The 18,484-nt window shown below is 28.7% G+C and overlaps 1 protein-coding gene across 1 annotated transcript in view; it reads right to left on the bottom strand.

Annotated features, from left to right (window-relative positions):
• Positions 1 to 18,484, bottom strand: part of LOC111615195 (DNA helicase INO80-like) — a 79,098-nt gene that overhangs the window by 13,624 nt on the left and 46,990 nt on the right. The window contains exons 17-27 of the mRNA XM_023356603.1: positions 11,383 to 11,544; positions 10,856 to 10,955; positions 10,510 to 10,617; positions 10,303 to 10,402; positions 10,036 to 10,119; positions 4,824 to 5,073; positions 4,363 to 4,488; positions 4,054 to 4,282; positions 3,827 to 3,954; positions 2,373 to 2,467; positions 2,227 to 2,299 (exon numbers count right to left, since the gene is read on the bottom strand). Coding sequence (XP_023212371.1) covers positions 2,227 to 2,299; positions 2,373 to 2,467; positions 3,827 to 3,954; positions 4,054 to 4,282; positions 4,363 to 4,488; positions 4,824 to 5,073; positions 10,036 to 10,119; positions 10,303 to 10,402; positions 10,510 to 10,617; positions 10,856 to 10,955; positions 11,383 to 11,544 — 1,455 coding nt within the window. The remainder of the gene's footprint in view (positions 1 to 2,226; positions 2,300 to 2,372; positions 2,468 to 3,826; positions 3,955 to 4,053; positions 4,283 to 4,362; positions 4,489 to 4,823; positions 5,074 to 10,035; positions 10,120 to 10,302; positions 10,403 to 10,509; positions 10,618 to 10,855; positions 10,956 to 11,382; positions 11,545 to 18,484) is intronic.

Genomic DNA, 18,484 nt, shown 5'->3' with positions numbered 1-18,484 from the left:
ATTATAGAAAGTCTTTGAGAGTTGAGGAAATAGGTTCCTAGTATATTGAGGTGACGATTAGGATCTTTAATTTATAAGAAATATTGTTTATAAGTTAAGTCTTTGATTTTTGTCGAATTCCAAAGGGGAATAGAATTAAGTTAGAAATAGATTGATTTGAGTTTGTCGGGTTGATTCTTGTTGAATTTCATTGAATAAATTATTGTTTGATTTTTACTAAATACTGTATATAGTTTATTACTAGAAGTTTAATTAAATATTTGATTTTTGTTATTGACAAACTTTGTCATTATTTAATTCGGTGCACGCTTAAAGTCCAGGCCTGGCACACTAACACGAATCCGCGTAAAGTACCCGTTAGGGAACGGCTATTTCCGGCACGCAGTAGTGTCGATAATCGTTGGAAAAGTCGGAAAAATAATATAGTACTTTACACAATTGAGTAGAAATACATACATCACACTACAGAAGGCCACTATATTGAATACATGCCACATTGTTAGGAAATTCCTGAATACAGACACACACACTGACACACTTTAATTTTAGTTTTGTTATGGTTGCTTTGCCTTGACTTTGGTCTGGCATAGTATACAGCTACCGGTGTGAACCGAGTATAACTCACAAAACACAACAATAATAATAATAATAGGTCTCCAACAGGACAAACTTACAGAGAACAAAGACTGACAAAAGAATATAACAACTTAGTATAACTGTATGCCTGAATACAACAGTTAAATTAATAAGTAAATGTATATATAATTATTATACTCTGGACTCAAAACCAAAATGATTTCAAAAGAAAAAACAACAACATTAACAAAGCATAAATAACACCACTCAAGATCTATTAGAGGAAGAACAAGGTCTTGTCAACACAAGTCTCTACTGGAAATAAATAAACATAATATGAGAATTTTTTTTCAAACAACAAAAAACATCACAATTATAAAAAGCAATAATGTTAGCAGCAAAATCATTACATTATTAAGCTATATATATAGTGTAATGTATATAAAAATAAACATTGTTATGATGTTTTGGACCTAGAAGAAACTCCTTGATAGACATTCTTGTAGTTTCACTTACCATATTTTTGCAGATTGTCTGGCACATTGGTCTATCTGGAGAAAATTATGAAATCAAATATTCCTGTATGGTAAAAACAGGCATGCTGGTTTAAGTGAAGTTATACATCCCTCTCTAGAGGGTGTATTTAAAAAAAAACAAACAAGTTTTTATTATAAAACTGTGAAACTGTCAACATTACATCAAAAACTAGGATTATATGTTTAAATTGTTTTATTGTCTTGTAAATGAAAACGCTCTTCCTGATTCTAAGTCAATCAAATTACAATGTTATTATTTTATTGTACTTGGAAGAATATTTTCTTTAATGTTTAATTAACAACTAGTTTTGTTAGATTTGTTTAATTTTATATTTTAGTGGCAGTTTAACCAGTATGCTGGTCATCATTCTGCAAAAATATGGTAGGACTATATAGATAAAATTGTATCAAACTACTGATTAGCTGATACACATTCATTGATAAACAAAATAATGTCACATACTAATAAAATTGCAAGAATGATAAGTGTACACTGAAAAATTCACAAAAACTTTTAGTGAATTTAATTTTAAGTGAACACCATTTACATTATAGACATCCATCCCAAGCAATCAGACAGAAACAAATTAACTACACCAATACATAGAATTTGACTCAAGAATAAGTTTATTGAAATAAAATATTGGATTCTGATGTAGATAGCTACTGTAGAAAAAGCTAACAAGGGATCTTGCTTGACTTTCCTGACACTTGCAACAGGAGATAAAGGAGACCATTAGAAAGTCCAACAATTTTCAATTATATTACAATATAAAATTTATTTAACAACAAAAACTTAAGAGGAGTAATTTTGTTTAATTATGAGAAATTTCTCTATTTAAAAAATATTTAAGTTTAAAAAACACTAAAAAACATGAGTACAATATAAAAATTGTTTATAGCATCATCTGTTATGAGACTATTAAAAAATAATTTTTCTTATTAATTATTATAAAATAGCAAAAAGCTTAATGTTAAAGGTAGAGACAAGTTTTTAAAATTAATATATCAATAACATGTAAAATATTCATTAAGTCATCAAAACTTAAGCATAGATGTCATAGTTAACTAAATTATTAATACATATAATAGTATTAAGATAAACTTCACTTACTGTATCAGCAGCTGTTAAGTTAATTCCAAGACCACCTGCTCTTGTACTTAATAAGAACACAAATATATCTGACCTATATAAAATACAAAAATTTAATTCAATACAAAATTTTAAAACACTGTAAAATTTAGTAAATTTTTTCTTACCTTGATTGAAAATCAGCTACCATATCTCTTCGATCAGCAATTTTTGAAGAACCATCTAACCTCATATAAGTATGTTTTCTATGCCACATGTACTCCTAGATAATAAATTTATTAATTTCAATCACCATAAAGATAACTTTGATATGCAATTACTATACTTCAGAACTATAATGAATAGTTTATTATATGTAAGGGCTAAATTTGTATGTATTATGTTTTCCCCTTAAATGCCATGATTTTCAAACCTTGATATAAATATGATTTGGTTCCAAGTGGATCAAATTAAGGTTGTTCAATAAGGCATATTTTATGTTTTATATGCATTTTTAAAACAAAGAATTTGATTTTTAATTGCATATTTTGCAATTTGATCACTTTTGAAACTAAGTGTTTTATAAATTTGCTTGTATAATTTCAAGTGCAACAGGAAATCCTCATTAATTTGAAATTCAAGGGACAAAATAATCATGACTTCAAATTAGCCAAGACTTACATATTTCTGTACAATATGCCAAATTCATGTAACTGATGGAATTTATTAAGCAAACAGAATAAACCTATGTATACAGAATGCTATTTTCATTAATTAACTCTTTAAGAAAGAACACTCAAAATGCATTTCAGACACAATAAATAGTCCCTCTTCAGTTAGTGTTCATACTTCAATATACATTATAAAGTTCATTACTAAAGTGTTAACCATCATTAAAGAATTTGTGAATTGTTTGTTTGTTTCTTAAGTTATTGCAACGCAACACTTGGGTGATCTGCTACTAGGCAGATTGCCCAAGTGTTTGAATTTTATTCGAAAGGAATAAGGGCTTTGCATCACCATTGGAAAACATACATGGACCTCCAAATGAACATCATACTCTAACATTTTTTCCATCATCATTTCTACATAGTGAGGCTACAGATTTTTAAGACCACTCATATATGTGTACACACACAAACCACTAAACAATGGTCATTTTTTCCAGGAATGTTTCTTTTTGAATAACAATGCACATGCCCAACAACAAGAGTTGTAAAAAAGTCAGCATTTTAATCAATTAAGTTTTTTTTAAGAACTCAACAGTCTTTCAAAACTTTGTTACATAAGAATTACCATATTACTTGAATATTAGTTGGTTTTTTCCCCCAGAATAATGTTCCCAGTTTTAAAGGGAAATTTTTTTTTTTTGCTTGCTTGATGGGATAAGACAACACACACAAGGCTATCTACCAAGAGGAGGTGTCTCTCAGGAGGACTTTCTATAGGAAACTGACCCTTATTTAATTGTTATACACATGGATTGAACCATGGAAAACTCTATATAACTAACCTGTTGATCAGGCACATACTGATGGGTCACTTTTCATTTCACATATTTTGAAAAATAAATATTTCAGATGATTTTATATTAAACTGTAAAAAATTAAATAATATATGAATATAAATTTTGTAACAATACCTCTAGCAAGTCAATCATTCTTGTCATTTGAGAATAAATTAACACTCTATGTCCTTCCAATTTTAATTTTTTCAATAATTTATCTAGAACTTGCAATTTTCCAGAATCTGTTACAAGTAACTCTTTATCTGTGAAAAAAATTTATTTAATATTAATAAGGAATTTGTTTAAAAAAATTATTAATATAATCTAAATTCTGATTTAGGTTTATTTTTTAAAACACTTACATGGAATAACAATATGTGACCACCCAGAATTTGGTCGATAATCTATTATTCCATTACATGAAGCAGATTTAAACCAATGCTTTTTATATTTAAAATGTAATGGTGTGGCACCTGGATAGCCATATAAAAGTAACCCATACAAGTCTAAATCTCCAAAAAAGTATTGCTGAACTTGCCACCGAACAGCATTGATATCATTACAGTACCAAATCCAGGGTAGCACTTGTACCTAAAAAAATTAACACATTTGTTTTTTATTACTTTATTTATTCTATTTATAAAATTTACTAATAATATATAAATGTATACCTTTGGACAAATATCAGTTAAAAATGAAGGCAGAGAAATCGGTTGAAAACTGATAAGTTTAGATGGTCTTTTAACACGAGGAAAAGTTGGGACGGTTGTATTCGTATGAGGAGGACTCTGAAGTTTCTGTAGAAAAATGTTTTTAGTACTTAAAAATAAACAAAAAATAATTTCTATCTTTTGTTTTTTAATTATTATTCTTTCTTATTTAGTTTATATACCACAATTATTGTTTTTGAAGTTGTGTAAAGAATGGCATTGCAATTTTATTAATAAACTATGTCCACTTAGTTAAAAATCAAACTCAGATTGTTTAAAAAAATATTTCCAATATTAAAAATACAAAATCATATACTTACAACCTAAACTTGTAAGTAATGATTGTGTTGTAGTTTAAAAGTTCAAAACAAATTAAATTATTCTATTAAATAAATGTGTCTATGAAAAAGTTAAAGAATTACTTTTGGTATTGTAGGCACAGATGAACTATTTAAAGTAGCTGACATGATGTGAGACTTATTGATTAATTTTTGATGCCTCATTTCTCGATGCTGTGGTGTCTCTGGCATGCAATGAAGAATGTAAGAATTTATGGTATAAACAGAAGTACAATATTCAGTAAACACAAATAAGTTTAAGGCACTGTTTTCAAGTCTAGAGCAGATTGAGAACTGCAATGGTGTTAGTAGTAGTCCATAACGATCCATTTTACTGTAAATAAGAATATAAATATAATTTAATTATGATAATTAAATTCTTAAAAATTTTAATAATAATATAATTATTTCTCATAATCCAAACATTTCTCTTAATTTTTGGGAAAAGTTTAAAACAGCAAGAAATAAAAAAAAACTCTCCTTGTTACTACATTTATTTTTAATTTGGCATACTCTATCATTAGAAATCAAGTTCTCATTCATCATTTCTAATTATGAAGACATGAAGGAATTGTCAGCAATACAAATGCTAATCTATTGGCCAAGCAGGAAGCTTCTTACCACACTATTCTCAGCTCTTAGTATTTTTTCTACTACTTTTTCTAGAGCTGTCAAAGATTTGGCTATTTCCAGTTAAAGTAGTAAAGGCTAACTCTTGGTCTAACACAGAATAAGGCATTTTTGCTAATTTCTTGCTAGCTTCTTAATTATGAAATTTCTAGATTTTGGAAAAAATCATGTTTGCTTCTTGGTTGATATCATGATCAGTTTTGCAAACATTTGTACATTCCTCACCAGCCTTTTGCCACTTCTGTAGAACTACTGAGGAAACTCCTCTGCATCTCATTTATGTGAGATGCAGAGGAGTATGCATATCTTTGCTTAGAGTAGACTTGTTCATCTGGGTTTCTTTTTGAACCGTAGTGATGTCTACCAGAACTCCTTGAGATCCACAATCTTTTTTAAAAGAAAAAGAGTTCTGAAGTAATTTCTCATGGCATGAACAATAAATCTTTTAGGTTAAATTGCTTTTGGCTTAGCTCTTCACTTGTACAATCTACACAAATAATACATACAGGTTTGAAGTGTGAATAAAATCACTTAGTAGAAACTAGCTGAAAAATACAAGCTACATTTCCTGATTGTAAGTGTATAATTTAAAAAATCTCGATGTCAGAAAAATAATACTTACAAGCTGTGCTAACAAAAACAACTCTTATAATCAAGACGATTCATAGCAGTAAGCTAAATATTAATACAAATTCTTGAAAATTATATGATAGTATAGTATTTGCTAAATATACAAATTTAAATACTAAAATCAAAAATCATTGGTAAATACAATAATTGTAATCCTAATTGACCTTGATGTTAGAGATAGTATATTCAGAATTTTTCACGACAGTATCAAGATACTTTATTTACTCAAGAAAACTTACATTCAAATAAAAAAAAGGTTAGTGATGTTATATATGTGTAAAACAGATTAAACATTTTAAAATTTATATATTATACAACTAAAACCTTGTATAAATGTATAAAAAAATCTTTGCCTGTAATATGCACACATGGTTTTTTCAAGATTAACTTCTCATTAAAAGACTTTTTTATTTACATGAAAAATAATAACTTATCTAGTGTTTTGTATATCTTTACAGTTGACCCCCCTATAACACGGTCTCCTATAGTTCGAATTCCTATATCACAGTGAAAAAATTGCGACAGTATTCATACAAACATGCTAAAAAACTCCTATAATTTGGTAAAACGTCATCACCGACTCGTGTCACAACAGGATTGGTTGAATCTAGACCAATAGCGGATATTGCACAAACTGTTGAGTTTAAACGAGCAGCAGACCTACTAAAAACCATTTATTATTTAATGTCCATAAAAATTATATTTATATTAATGATGTCTCCAAAGTTCAGCGAATTTTTCGCAAAAAAAAATAATTTATCAGGAAGCACGCGAGTGCCATTTGATGACAAGCTCTACAACGAAAACAAGCTTAAGCAATGACGTAGTTGAATGGTGCACACTCGGTAAGTAATCCTACAATTTTTTGTTTATAGCATAGTTTATATGGATTATTCCCAAAAACTTATACGTATTTTGGAAATGTTGTGTTAAATTAGTCTAGAATCGATTAATTTTATGGAAGAAACCTTTCAAACAGCCGTAGTTTGTAAACTGCATACGTGCCAGACTGTGATTGGCTGGACTCGTAGAAAATGGATTCATAAAAACCAGAACATATCTACCATGTTATGGGGGGTTGACTGTATTTTAATTTCATATACATATATCAAATTGATATTTCGAATATAGTTATTTGGTTTAAATATTAAAATTAAAAAATAAAATAAAATATTAGTTTCTAAAAAAATTAATAAATAGAGTTACCTACATAGCAAGCTGGCTAAAAAATACTTACATGAATACCTCTAAATTTAATTATTTAGACATCAAGTCTCTATACATATACAAACATTTCAAAGCCCAATGATTATACTAAAGCCAAACAATTACCAGATTAAATCAGGCTACATTACTGCTATTAATAATTAAATACCAAGTAATTTGGCATTACAGGCAGATGTTAGGTGCCGTCTCTTATTAAATTAAATAATTATAATTAAAGTAGTATTTACAGTAAGACCCAGCTTAATGCTGATTCAATATAACACGGTCTGCTCTAAGCCTAAAAAAAAGCTCAAAATTTACTCTGATTCAAATTATTGTGGCATTTCATTGATTCGTATATAATACGATTATTCCCGAACACAAACCAATCAGCAAAAAGTGGCAAATCGTCACAGCACTGGACTTCCCTTAACTCTATATTTGTTTTGTGCAATTTTGGAAATAAATATAACATCATGGATGCCATAGACAATACTGACTTCGTTTGCGAGAATTAACTGATAACTGCAGGAACAAAGTGTGGAAGAAGTTATGGCTAAAAGTATCCAAGAATTCTCAACGAGAAGAGCCTTTTGCTGTATCATTAGGTTGACCAAATTGTCAACCTAATTGATACAGAAGGACTAGGAGATGTAGATGAGCAGGATATTGAGCAGTTACTGCAGGTTTCTGGTGAGAGCCTAACTAACGACAACCTTCAAGAACTGGCAGAACAAGGAATTCAAGTAGAACTGAAAAATAGAGATTTTGAAAACAAAGAACCCAAAAGTGACAAATGAAACTACATGACTTTATTGCAAAAAATAAGAATTTCAGAAGAGCCAGGACCTTCATCACAAAAAAATGAACTTTACATTTCTGTGTGCATATGTTTGTGTTATTTAACATATATTATTATTATGCAAATTAATATAAAAATAACTTAAAATTAAAGTCAAATTTGTTTATTTTAGGTCACGTGTTCCCCTTTCCCTATTTACTTTATGTTAAGATGACCTCATTTAACACTTTGTCGTCTAGGAATGCATCCCGNAAAAAAATAATTTATCAGGAAGCACGCGAGTGCCATTTGATGACAAGCTCTACAACGAAAACAAGCTTAAGCAATGACGTAGTTGAATGGTGCACACTCGGTAAGTAATCCTACAATTTTTTGTTTATAGCATAGTTTATATGGATTATTCCCAAAAACTTATACGTATTTTGGAAATGTTGTGTTAAATTAGTCTAGAATCGATTAATTTTATGGAAGAAACCTTTCAAACAGCCGTAGTTTGTAAACTGCATACGTGCCAGACTGTGATTGGCTGGACTCGTAGAAAATGGATTCATAAAAACCAGAACATATCTACCATGTTATGGGGGGTTGACTGTATTTTAATTTCATATACATATATCAAATTGATATTTCGAATATAGTTATTTGGTTTAAATATTAAAATTAAAAAATAAAATAAAATATTAGTTTCTAAAAAAATTAATAAATAGAGTTACCTACATAGCAAGCTGGCTAAAAAATACTTACATGAATACCTCTAAATTTAATTATTTAGACATCAAGTCTCTATACATATACAAACATTTCAAAGCCCAATGATTATACTAAAGCCAAACAATTACCAGATTAAATCAGGCTACATTACTGCTATTAATAATTAAATACCAAGTAATTTGGCATTACAGGCAGATGTTAGGTGCCGTCTCTTATTAAATTAAATAATTATAATTAAAGTAGTATTTACAGTAAGACCCAGCTTAATGCTGATTCAATATAACACGGTCTGCTCTAAGCCTAAAAAAAAGCTCAAAATTTACTCTGATTCAAATTATTGTGGCATTTCATTGATTCGTATATAATACGATTATTCCCGAACACAAACCAATCAGCAAAAAGTGGCAAATCGTCACAGCACTGGACTTCCCTTAACTCTATATTTGTTTTGTGCAATTTTGGAAATAAATATAACATCATGGATGCCATAGACAATACTGACTTCGTTTGCGAGAATTAACTGATAACTGCAGGAACAAAGTGTGGAAGAAGTTATGGCTAAAAGTATCCAAGAATTCTCAACGAGAAGAGCCTTTTGCTGTATCATTAGGTTGACCAAATTGTCAACCTAATTGATACAGAAGGACTAGGAGATGTAGATGAGCAGGATATTGAGCAGTTACTGCAGGTTTCTGGTGAGAGCCTAACTAACGACAACCTTCAAGAACTGGCAGAACAAGGAATTCAAGTAGAACTGAAAAATAGAGATTTTGAAAACAAAGAACCCAAAAGTGACAAATGAAACTACATGACTTTATTGCAAAAAATAAGAATTTCAGAAGAGCCAGGACCTTCATCACAAAAAAATGAACTTTACATTTCTGTGTGCATATGTTTGTGTTATTTAACATATATTATTATTATGCAAATTAATATAAAAATAACTTAAAATTAAAGTCAAATTTGTTTATTTTAGGTCACGTGTTCCCCTTTCCCTATTTACTTTATGTTAAGATGACCTCATTTAACACTTTGTCGTCTAGGAATGCATCCCCCACGTTAAATGGGGTCTTACTGTATTTTAATAATTATAATTATAAAATTCTAATGATATCTAGTTAGAAAAACTATGAAACGTTTCTTTACAACTTATATATTTATTAATTGTCATCGTTTTTCCAAATTTAGAAAAAGTGACAATAATTAAGGCTTAGTCATTAAGATATAAAATTACCATATTCTGAAAAAATAAGGTATCAATCTGAATTAATTTTTTTATTAAATTAAATATTTTTATATTTTAATACGAAAACTCACCAGGAGGATAAATGATTTTCATTCCAAATTTCCTTATAAAAAATCCTAAATGCAGTTTTCCAAAATAAATATAAAGATAACCATCTGGAAGGAAAAAAATAATGAAAATTACAAATGAAATCTTAAGTGAATTAGTTAAAATGTTATAAATTCTATTTCAGATTGAAATATTTTATTAACTAAATATAATTCATATAAATGAATTTAAAATTATTAAAATCTATATCTTTAAGCATAAAGAAAAACATATAATTAAAAAAAATTTACCTTGGAAGCAGACCTTTTAATGCTATATTGGATAATTCTGAAGGTGAAATGTTTATGAATCTTATGAATGAAAAACAACAATCTTTATGATGAATGATATCTGAAACAATTTTTAAAATAAAATATATTTAATTTTGCTATTGCCACATTGTATAATCAGCATACACATTACAATAATATACAATTTAATAATGATAAAAAGCTCACTAGATGAATCAGGAGGAAACAACAAATGATGTATATATTTTGGGTGAAATATATTCCATGTGTACATTAACAATTTTTTCTTGCTTGCATCATTCAAAGTCAAAAAGCCTTTAAAAAAAAATAAATAAATGTTCAACAATTAAAATAACATAAAGAGTAAGATAAATCTATACATTTTAAGATATGATTTCTATTTGAAAACACACATCAAATTTGAGTTATTCTGAATCAGTTAATATATAAATTTTCAAACTTTGAAATAAAAAATAGGATTCTATTAAAATAAATTTCAATTAAATTAGCTAATTTTTCAAGAAACTTGATAATTTAAAGTTCAAATTCTTACCTTCTCTAAATAATAACTGAGGCATAATATAAGGAACCATTTTCATAAAAAAAGAAGATTTGGCTTCTCTTCTTTCAAACAGATCAGGATGATTACATACCTAAAATAAAAAATAAGTAGGACTAATCCTTTATAAAATGTAATTTTGCTTTACATCAAGAAAATTATGAACATTACAATAAAAAGAAAATATTCTCCTTATTATATGATTATTAGTTTCACTTAGTAAAAAGCAATAAATTAAATATATGTGAATTTTTATTATAGCCACTAAAAACTATTTCCTACATTTCAATGTAAATGAATATTTTCTCTTTTATTGTTATGTACTGTACTTTCCAGATACATTTGGCAGCATGTTTTCGTCTTTAAATTAAAATTCAATTTTTCTATATTCTCAAGACTCATACATGTTTTCTGCACATTTAAACTCCTTTTTTAGAAATATATAATCCCATAATTAATAATAGTTTACAAAATTACAAAAAATAAAAATAGTATAATTTCATGCTTTATAATAAACTTACTTTACGTAGCTGCATAACTAAATTCATAAGATTTGAAGTAGATGTTTGGGTTTGAGATGATGATGGTGACTGAATCAGATCTTCAATAGAAATTTTGTTCTTTAGAGCTTGATATAATATTTTTTGACGTTGAGTCAACTGACAATACATTAAAATTTCAATCTGAAATAAAATGAATAAATGTTTTTAATTAGTTAAACCATAAATAACTAAAACACTGACATAAAATTTTAACAAAATACTTTAATGAAGAAAACTAATTTACAACAGCAATTATTTATTGTGACATCATCACAATGCCAAGCTGAAATTTTTAATCATATTTTTTAAATTTATTTAATTTAAAATATATGCTCTCCACTTCAAATTAATAGTGGCTTGCCCATGTACATGGTACAGTACAGTACAGTACATCATACTTTTCCTTTAACAATAGAGTTATGCCAGTTATCTATCTAACACCTTTCAGGGAAAAATTTTTGAATTGAAATAACATGACTTTCCAGTTTGTATCAAACATTCATATATAGTTAATCAGGGTCTCCTGCCTCTAAGGTATCCATAACTGGTCTTGTCTTTCATCTATCTAACTCCATTCTTGAGGTCGAGGAAAGAGACAGACAGATGAATAGACGACAATGAAAATTTAAAGGTCTACAATTTTTTCAAATTGCAGCCCAAAAAATCCAATGCTTTCACTACTACATACTCATATTCAGAAGCAGAAATATGAAAATAATAATAAAAAGAAAATATTCTCCTTATTGTATGATTATTAGTTTCACTTAGTAAAAAGCAATAAATTAAATATATGTGCATTTTTATTATAGCCACTAAAAACTATTTCTTAGTTTCATTTTATCATATTTCCTACATTTCAATGTAGATGAATATTTTCTCTTTTATTGTTATGTACTGTACTTTCCAGATACATTTGGCAGCATGTTTTTGTCTTTAAATTAAAATTCAAATTATAAAGTTATTTAAGAAAAAAAAAACTTATCAGATCTGTTGTTGTGTTTAAGTATTGATAATGTTTTGCTATAATTTCTTGTGAATAACAAAAGGGTAACTACACTTAAAAGTAAATTTGAAAACGTGAATTTCATAATTATGTTAACTGCTAATGCTAGGTCAGAAAACATAAAAAATCTTTTGTATACTACAAATATATTTATCTGTCATCACAACAACTTTACCTGAAACCACTAAAGGCATGTATATAAAACTTTGCACTTAAAACCACACAAATTTGTAATGCTAAAAAAAAAAAAAAAAAAAAAAATTTAAATAAAAAAGTAATTGATCATTATAAATATTTTCAATATAGTTTTTAATCTCTCTTCTGACTAGTTTTTATTTATATTCCTGCTAATAGCTTAAAGACACTATTTTGAAAGAATTCATAGCTTGCATTGTTGTAATCATTATAGATTAAACTAAGTAATGTGCCTAATACAGAGTTATAATATGTATTAAAAAATTAATTCAAATATAATTGAATATTTTAAAGAAATTAACAAAAAAAGTTTTATTTTTGAAATCAGATAAATATAAACAATTGCCATATAAATAGCATTAGTTATGATTATATATAATTTTTGTTTCAGTAATCATTTTTTAATTTGACTTTTTATATTATTTATATAAATGTTTGTAAAAAATTTAATTAAAAAGTTTTGTATTTAAATTAATTAGATAAAATTTAAAATAATTCATTTGATTATAGCAAAATAACATTAATTTATCATTGAATTACAGCATTCAACTTTATACCTTAATAATAATAATGTAGCTTTAAAAGAAAGAAATGAAAATAAAAATTATTACACTTTCACTGTTGTTTTAATGTGATTATTAGAAGAATTTTGATTGACTGTTTGTTTGAATTTTGAAACTTTGAATTTAATATGTTCTTAATATAAATTTAAACTATAATAACATTGAACTCAGAGAAAATATATTCTATTAAGACTATTTTTGATGGCTTTGAAAAGTTTTCAATCCCAAAATTTTTTAAATCCCAAAAGAAAAATGCCAAAAAATTATGACAGATCTGTCATAATTTTTTGGCATTTTTCTTTTGGGATTTAAAAAATTTTGGGATTGAAAACTTTTCAAAGCCATCAAAAATAGTCTTAATAGAATATATTTTCTCTGAGTTCAATGTTATTATAGTTTAAATTTATATTAAGAACATATTAAATTCAAAGTTTCAAAATTCAANTTCGGACGCCATTTATTGGACTATTAAGTTTGATAACTTGACTCGTGGGTACCTAAACATTTAGTATTTTAATATTAATTTAATGCAAATGTATACATACCCAATAATATTAAACAGAAAAAATAAATATATTCAATAAAAATCTTTGTTTTAATGAATGTACAATGTCGCGGCTTGGCAAATACGTCAACACTGAAACGAAAATCAGTCTGGTATAGGGAAAATCGGGAATTACACAGCAAAATCGCAAATTGTGCAGTGGTGTTATTGTGAATTGGCGTAAATTGAACCGGCGTAAACCGAGGGCTACCTGTATATTAAATTGTTCGGAAAGTAATTTTGTTTTTTGCATGGAAAAAACTAATTTTCATATAATATATAAATATTTTATTGAATTATATAATGACCATCATTCTGGTAGTAGCATAATTCCACGTTCTTTAAAGTTTTAATCTTTGCTTACAAAAAACTGATTCAAGTGATTTTTAACATCCTCATTTGAAGTAATGTTTTATTGTTTAAAAAATTTAGTAAAGACTGAAACAAGTAATAATCTGAGGGTGCCAGATCTGGCAAATATGGTGGGTGTGGTAGCACATTCCATCTAAACAGTAACAGTTTCTGACAAGTTACCAAACTTGTGTGAAGTCTGGCATTATCATGGTGAAACACTACATCTTTTCTGTTGATCAATTCTGGCCTTTTCTGTCTGATGGTACCACTCAATTTGTCCTGTTGATGGCAGTACACTTTCAAATCAATTGTGGAATTGTCACCAAAGAGAGCATCTCTTTCTTTAATAACATGTGGAATCCATGTATTAAGCTTTGAAACAGAACCAAGTCATTTCAAATGACCATAAACGGTTCAATTTGACAAATTTATTTTTTGTAAAATAGAGCTGGCGGAAATATAGTATTGTAAAAGCATGTAAACAGATAATAAAAATATCTTCTTTACTCTCCATGCCCAATCACCAGGAACAAACTACTCTCCACAGCAGAGACTACCTTTTTTTTAGAGGCTATGCCACTGCCAAATTATGTAAAACAGTCTAAAATGTCCACAGGTGACAATCCCTTCACAATTAAAAATATAATTATTCTTTATAAAATAGGGCTGGCGTGTTTACATGTTTTTACAATGTTAATACTGTTTTTCTGCCAGCCCTATTTTACAAAGAATAATTATATTTTTAATTGTGAAGGGATTATCACCTGTGGACATTTTAGACTGTTTTACATAATTTGGCAGAGGCATAGTCTCTAAAGAAAGGTCGTCTCTGCTGTGGAGAATAGTTTGTTCCTGGTGATTGGACACGGAGAGTAAAGAAGATATTTTTATTATCTGTTTATGTGTTTTTACAATGCTAATATTGACAAATTTAATTTCTTAGCAATTTCTAGTGCTGTTATTCAGCAGTTTGCTTCAATCAATACTTTATTTTGTCTTCATCAGCATCAACTGGCCTTCCAGAAAATTTTGTGAACCAGTTTTCGCACTGTTGTTCTGTCAACATAATTGTTTTCTTGCTTGAACAGCATTCTTACCTTTTTGATAATAAAAACGCAAAATATGCCGAAAATGCTGCTTTCGATTTTCTATATTTGATGGGACATAAAAAAATAAAGCAATTGCAAAGAATCAAACAAAATTTTTACAAATAAGCCTTGAAATGTCAGCTGTCAAAATATATAATGACAATATGGTTTAAAATGAAATTGGCAGGTAAAAATACAACTAGTTCCTTTGGTGATATAAAAATGAAATTACTTTCTAAACAACCCTATAAAATGGCAAAAGATTAATTTTGAGTTTAGGAATGGGTTTTATATAAAATTATAATTGCTAATAATGAGTAAAATCGCCATTAAGTCCAACCCCTACTTGAGAACTCCTTTTTTCCCCACCCTATCAACCTTTAACAACAAAAATCTAATAGAATCAATCCACCTAATATACAAGAAAGTTTTCCTTGCAAAATTTTGGAAATTTTTGACAAAAGGCATAGGAGTTATTAAGCTACAAAGTGGGTGAACAAAAGCATGCCACACACATATGTACAGAAAAACCCCCAAATTGTTTTTTTACATTTCTCAAGGTTTCTAGGTCCAGAGTCCAAAAATCTAAAAATCTTGGAGGGTCATTTTTTGACCAATCACCATACTTTCCCTCTATTATATATAATATAACTGAGAAAGTGACTACTGACACAGATAAAATAGCTTATCAAGATATCTGTGAAGAAATGTTGCATTGAATTGAAGATGACAAGACATTCCTAGACAACATTATCTTCAGTAATGAGTCAACATTTTATTTGTGGTAAAATGAACACTCACAACTGCAGTATTTTAGCTTCAAAAATCCACAAACAACTATTAAACATGTTTGTGACAGTCCAAAACAATGTGTTTTGTGCTCTTAGCATAGATAAAGTGTATTGTCCCTTCTTTGTACTTGAGTAAATCAATAATATCATGTAACTGGATATTTTGGAAAATTTTCTCACTTTACAGTTAAATGATAACAACACAGAACAACACATGCACTTTCAGCAAGACTGTACACACCCCACCTCATACAGATATACAGGATTTCATCAATAAACATTTTCCAAATCAGTACATTGATCAAGTCAAACTGATAGCATAGCCATCTTATTTCTCATGCTTGACACATTTCAATTTTTTCTTCTGGAGTTTCATTACAGATCCAGGGCTTATTCCAACCCCGTCTGCAAATCTCTGAGCTCAAAGTTCTGTTATAGTTACTGAAGTTACAAAGTGAAGATATGATTCTTCAAGTTTCATAAAAAATTAAATTCAGATTATTAGAGTCTGCCTTAATGACCTTTTTCGAAGGAAGTGTAGACATTAGAGGATGGAAAAAAGTTTTTGCAAGTTCCCACGGAAATAGATCGAATGTTGAATCTTACACATCAACAAGATAGGAAGGAAGAAAGGCAAGTCATCGTGCATCTGCTAATTAGTCATCGTAAGGACGAACAACTGGTTGACTCAGTGCCAATGACAATTGCGTAAAAATGATCATCACGGGAAGTTCAGGGTGATCATCCCAGGAAGGTCTGAGTACAAGTGTCTCCCATCCCAGTCCTGTCTGAGGAGAAGCAGGTAGAAGACATAAGATGGTTCCTGCTTCCATAGTCCAGAATGATCATTGCATACCGTCATCCAACAGCATATTAAGGTATACCTGAGTGCAGTAACCTTTGTAAACTCTCTCACTCTAGAGGTTAGACACACAGCATAGTTACTAGTTAGATCGCTGTTATAGATAGATTTACGTGTTATACACATCTACGCATTAATCAATAACTTCCTTATGTATACTCCAGTAAATTAAATTAGTTATATAATAAACTCCTTATTTGTTTGTTTAACCTGTGAACCTGTCTATCATTGCTCGCACAGACACCCGTCAACTTTCTCAACCCCCTTGCCACTGGATAGAAAGCCATCCCAAAGACAATGTGGTGAGTTTTACCAACTCAATGATTAGAGAGCTCTGACCCCTCGGTCGTATTCTCATAGAAATATTAAAAATTATAATAAATCATGTAACAGCACAACAAAATCAAGAAACACTATGAAACATTATATTAAATACTTAGTAATGCTATTTGTAAAGAAAATCTGTGTGAGTCATAGTAAGAGGGAAGTTGACAGTTAACCATAAAGACCCACCACATTCAATGATAAAAAATGTCTCTAAATGTAGAGAATGATGATAATGTGACAATTTGATCCAGGAAGGTTTTGTAGCCAGACCTGAATACAGGTAGTCTGACCTTCAACCTCTCAAAGCCTTCCTTTACAAGAGAGAAGCAGGGTAGGCAGGATCTCAAGAGAAAAATAATAATGAAACTCAAGCATTCAGACCAGACAAAACTTGAGTAAAAATCTTATCCAAAGATTTGTCAGAGTTTGAAAAAATAAAAAAACTAATCCCATCAGGTTACAGAATCAGAACACAATCCCCACTCAAAGAAGAAAAAAGAATCTTTAGTCTATTTGATTTTATTTTGATGGTATGCAATTCATGTTAAAATTATATTTTAAGATCAGAAAGAAACAGTGTGAAATCATCTCATCTATTACTTCCATCTACTCTAATTTTGCTTAGGTAATCATTAATGATGCAACAAATATTCGGTTACTATTCGGTATTCGACCAAATACCGAATATGTAATCACTATTTGGCTGAATACCGAATACCTAGAAAAGGAGTAAGAAATGACAAAAAAAACAGTAAATTAATCATTTTGGTAACTTTTATTAATGGTGAACATACATTTCAAATTTGAAAAAGTGCAATTTTTTGCTTTTTTATGTAAAAGATCAAAGGAAAAGCAATATAACTTAGTTATTTTTTTAAGAGATCAAAAAAAGGTAACAAATCAAATGAAAACTACCTACTTATTATGTAGTTTAGTCATCTATATACTTGCATATAAAAGAACAAGTCCTGATAGGATAATTAACACAGAGCCAAAACTACTGGTGCTAGAAACTTAAAAATTTGAGGGTGTGTTCCTTTTGAAAAGTTTAGGTGTGCTAAGAAAATATTATATGAAATTCAACCCTAAAGGTGTGAAAAAGGATAAAAAATTTGTTTGAAAATTTTTACTGCATGGGCACATAAGATCGAAACTTAGGTCATAAAATGTGAAAAAAAAATTTATGATCTGTAAAGCATTTTTATGAAATCACCCCTTTTTATAAACTTGAAAATTAAATTAACATTTTTGTTTCATTGTAGAAAATTATTTATCGTAACTGAAGTTCCAGACAGCTTGATAGCCTGAACGGCCCCAGGCTTTCGCCCGTGCATGCTAAGTGACTTTCATTACA

The sequence above is a fragment of the Centruroides sculpturatus genome, unplaced genomic scaffold, assembly GCF_000671375.1.
Source record: "Centruroides sculpturatus isolate CEXI.00-Female unplaced genomic scaffold, Cexi_2.0 scaffold1566, whole genome shotgun sequence".
In the NCBI taxonomy this organism is placed as follows: domain Eukaryota; kingdom Metazoa; phylum Arthropoda; class Arachnida; order Scorpiones; family Buthidae; genus Centruroides; species Centruroides sculpturatus.
The sequence above is the reverse complement of the archived record's forward strand: the minus strand, read 5'-3'. Positions and strand labels throughout refer to the sequence as shown.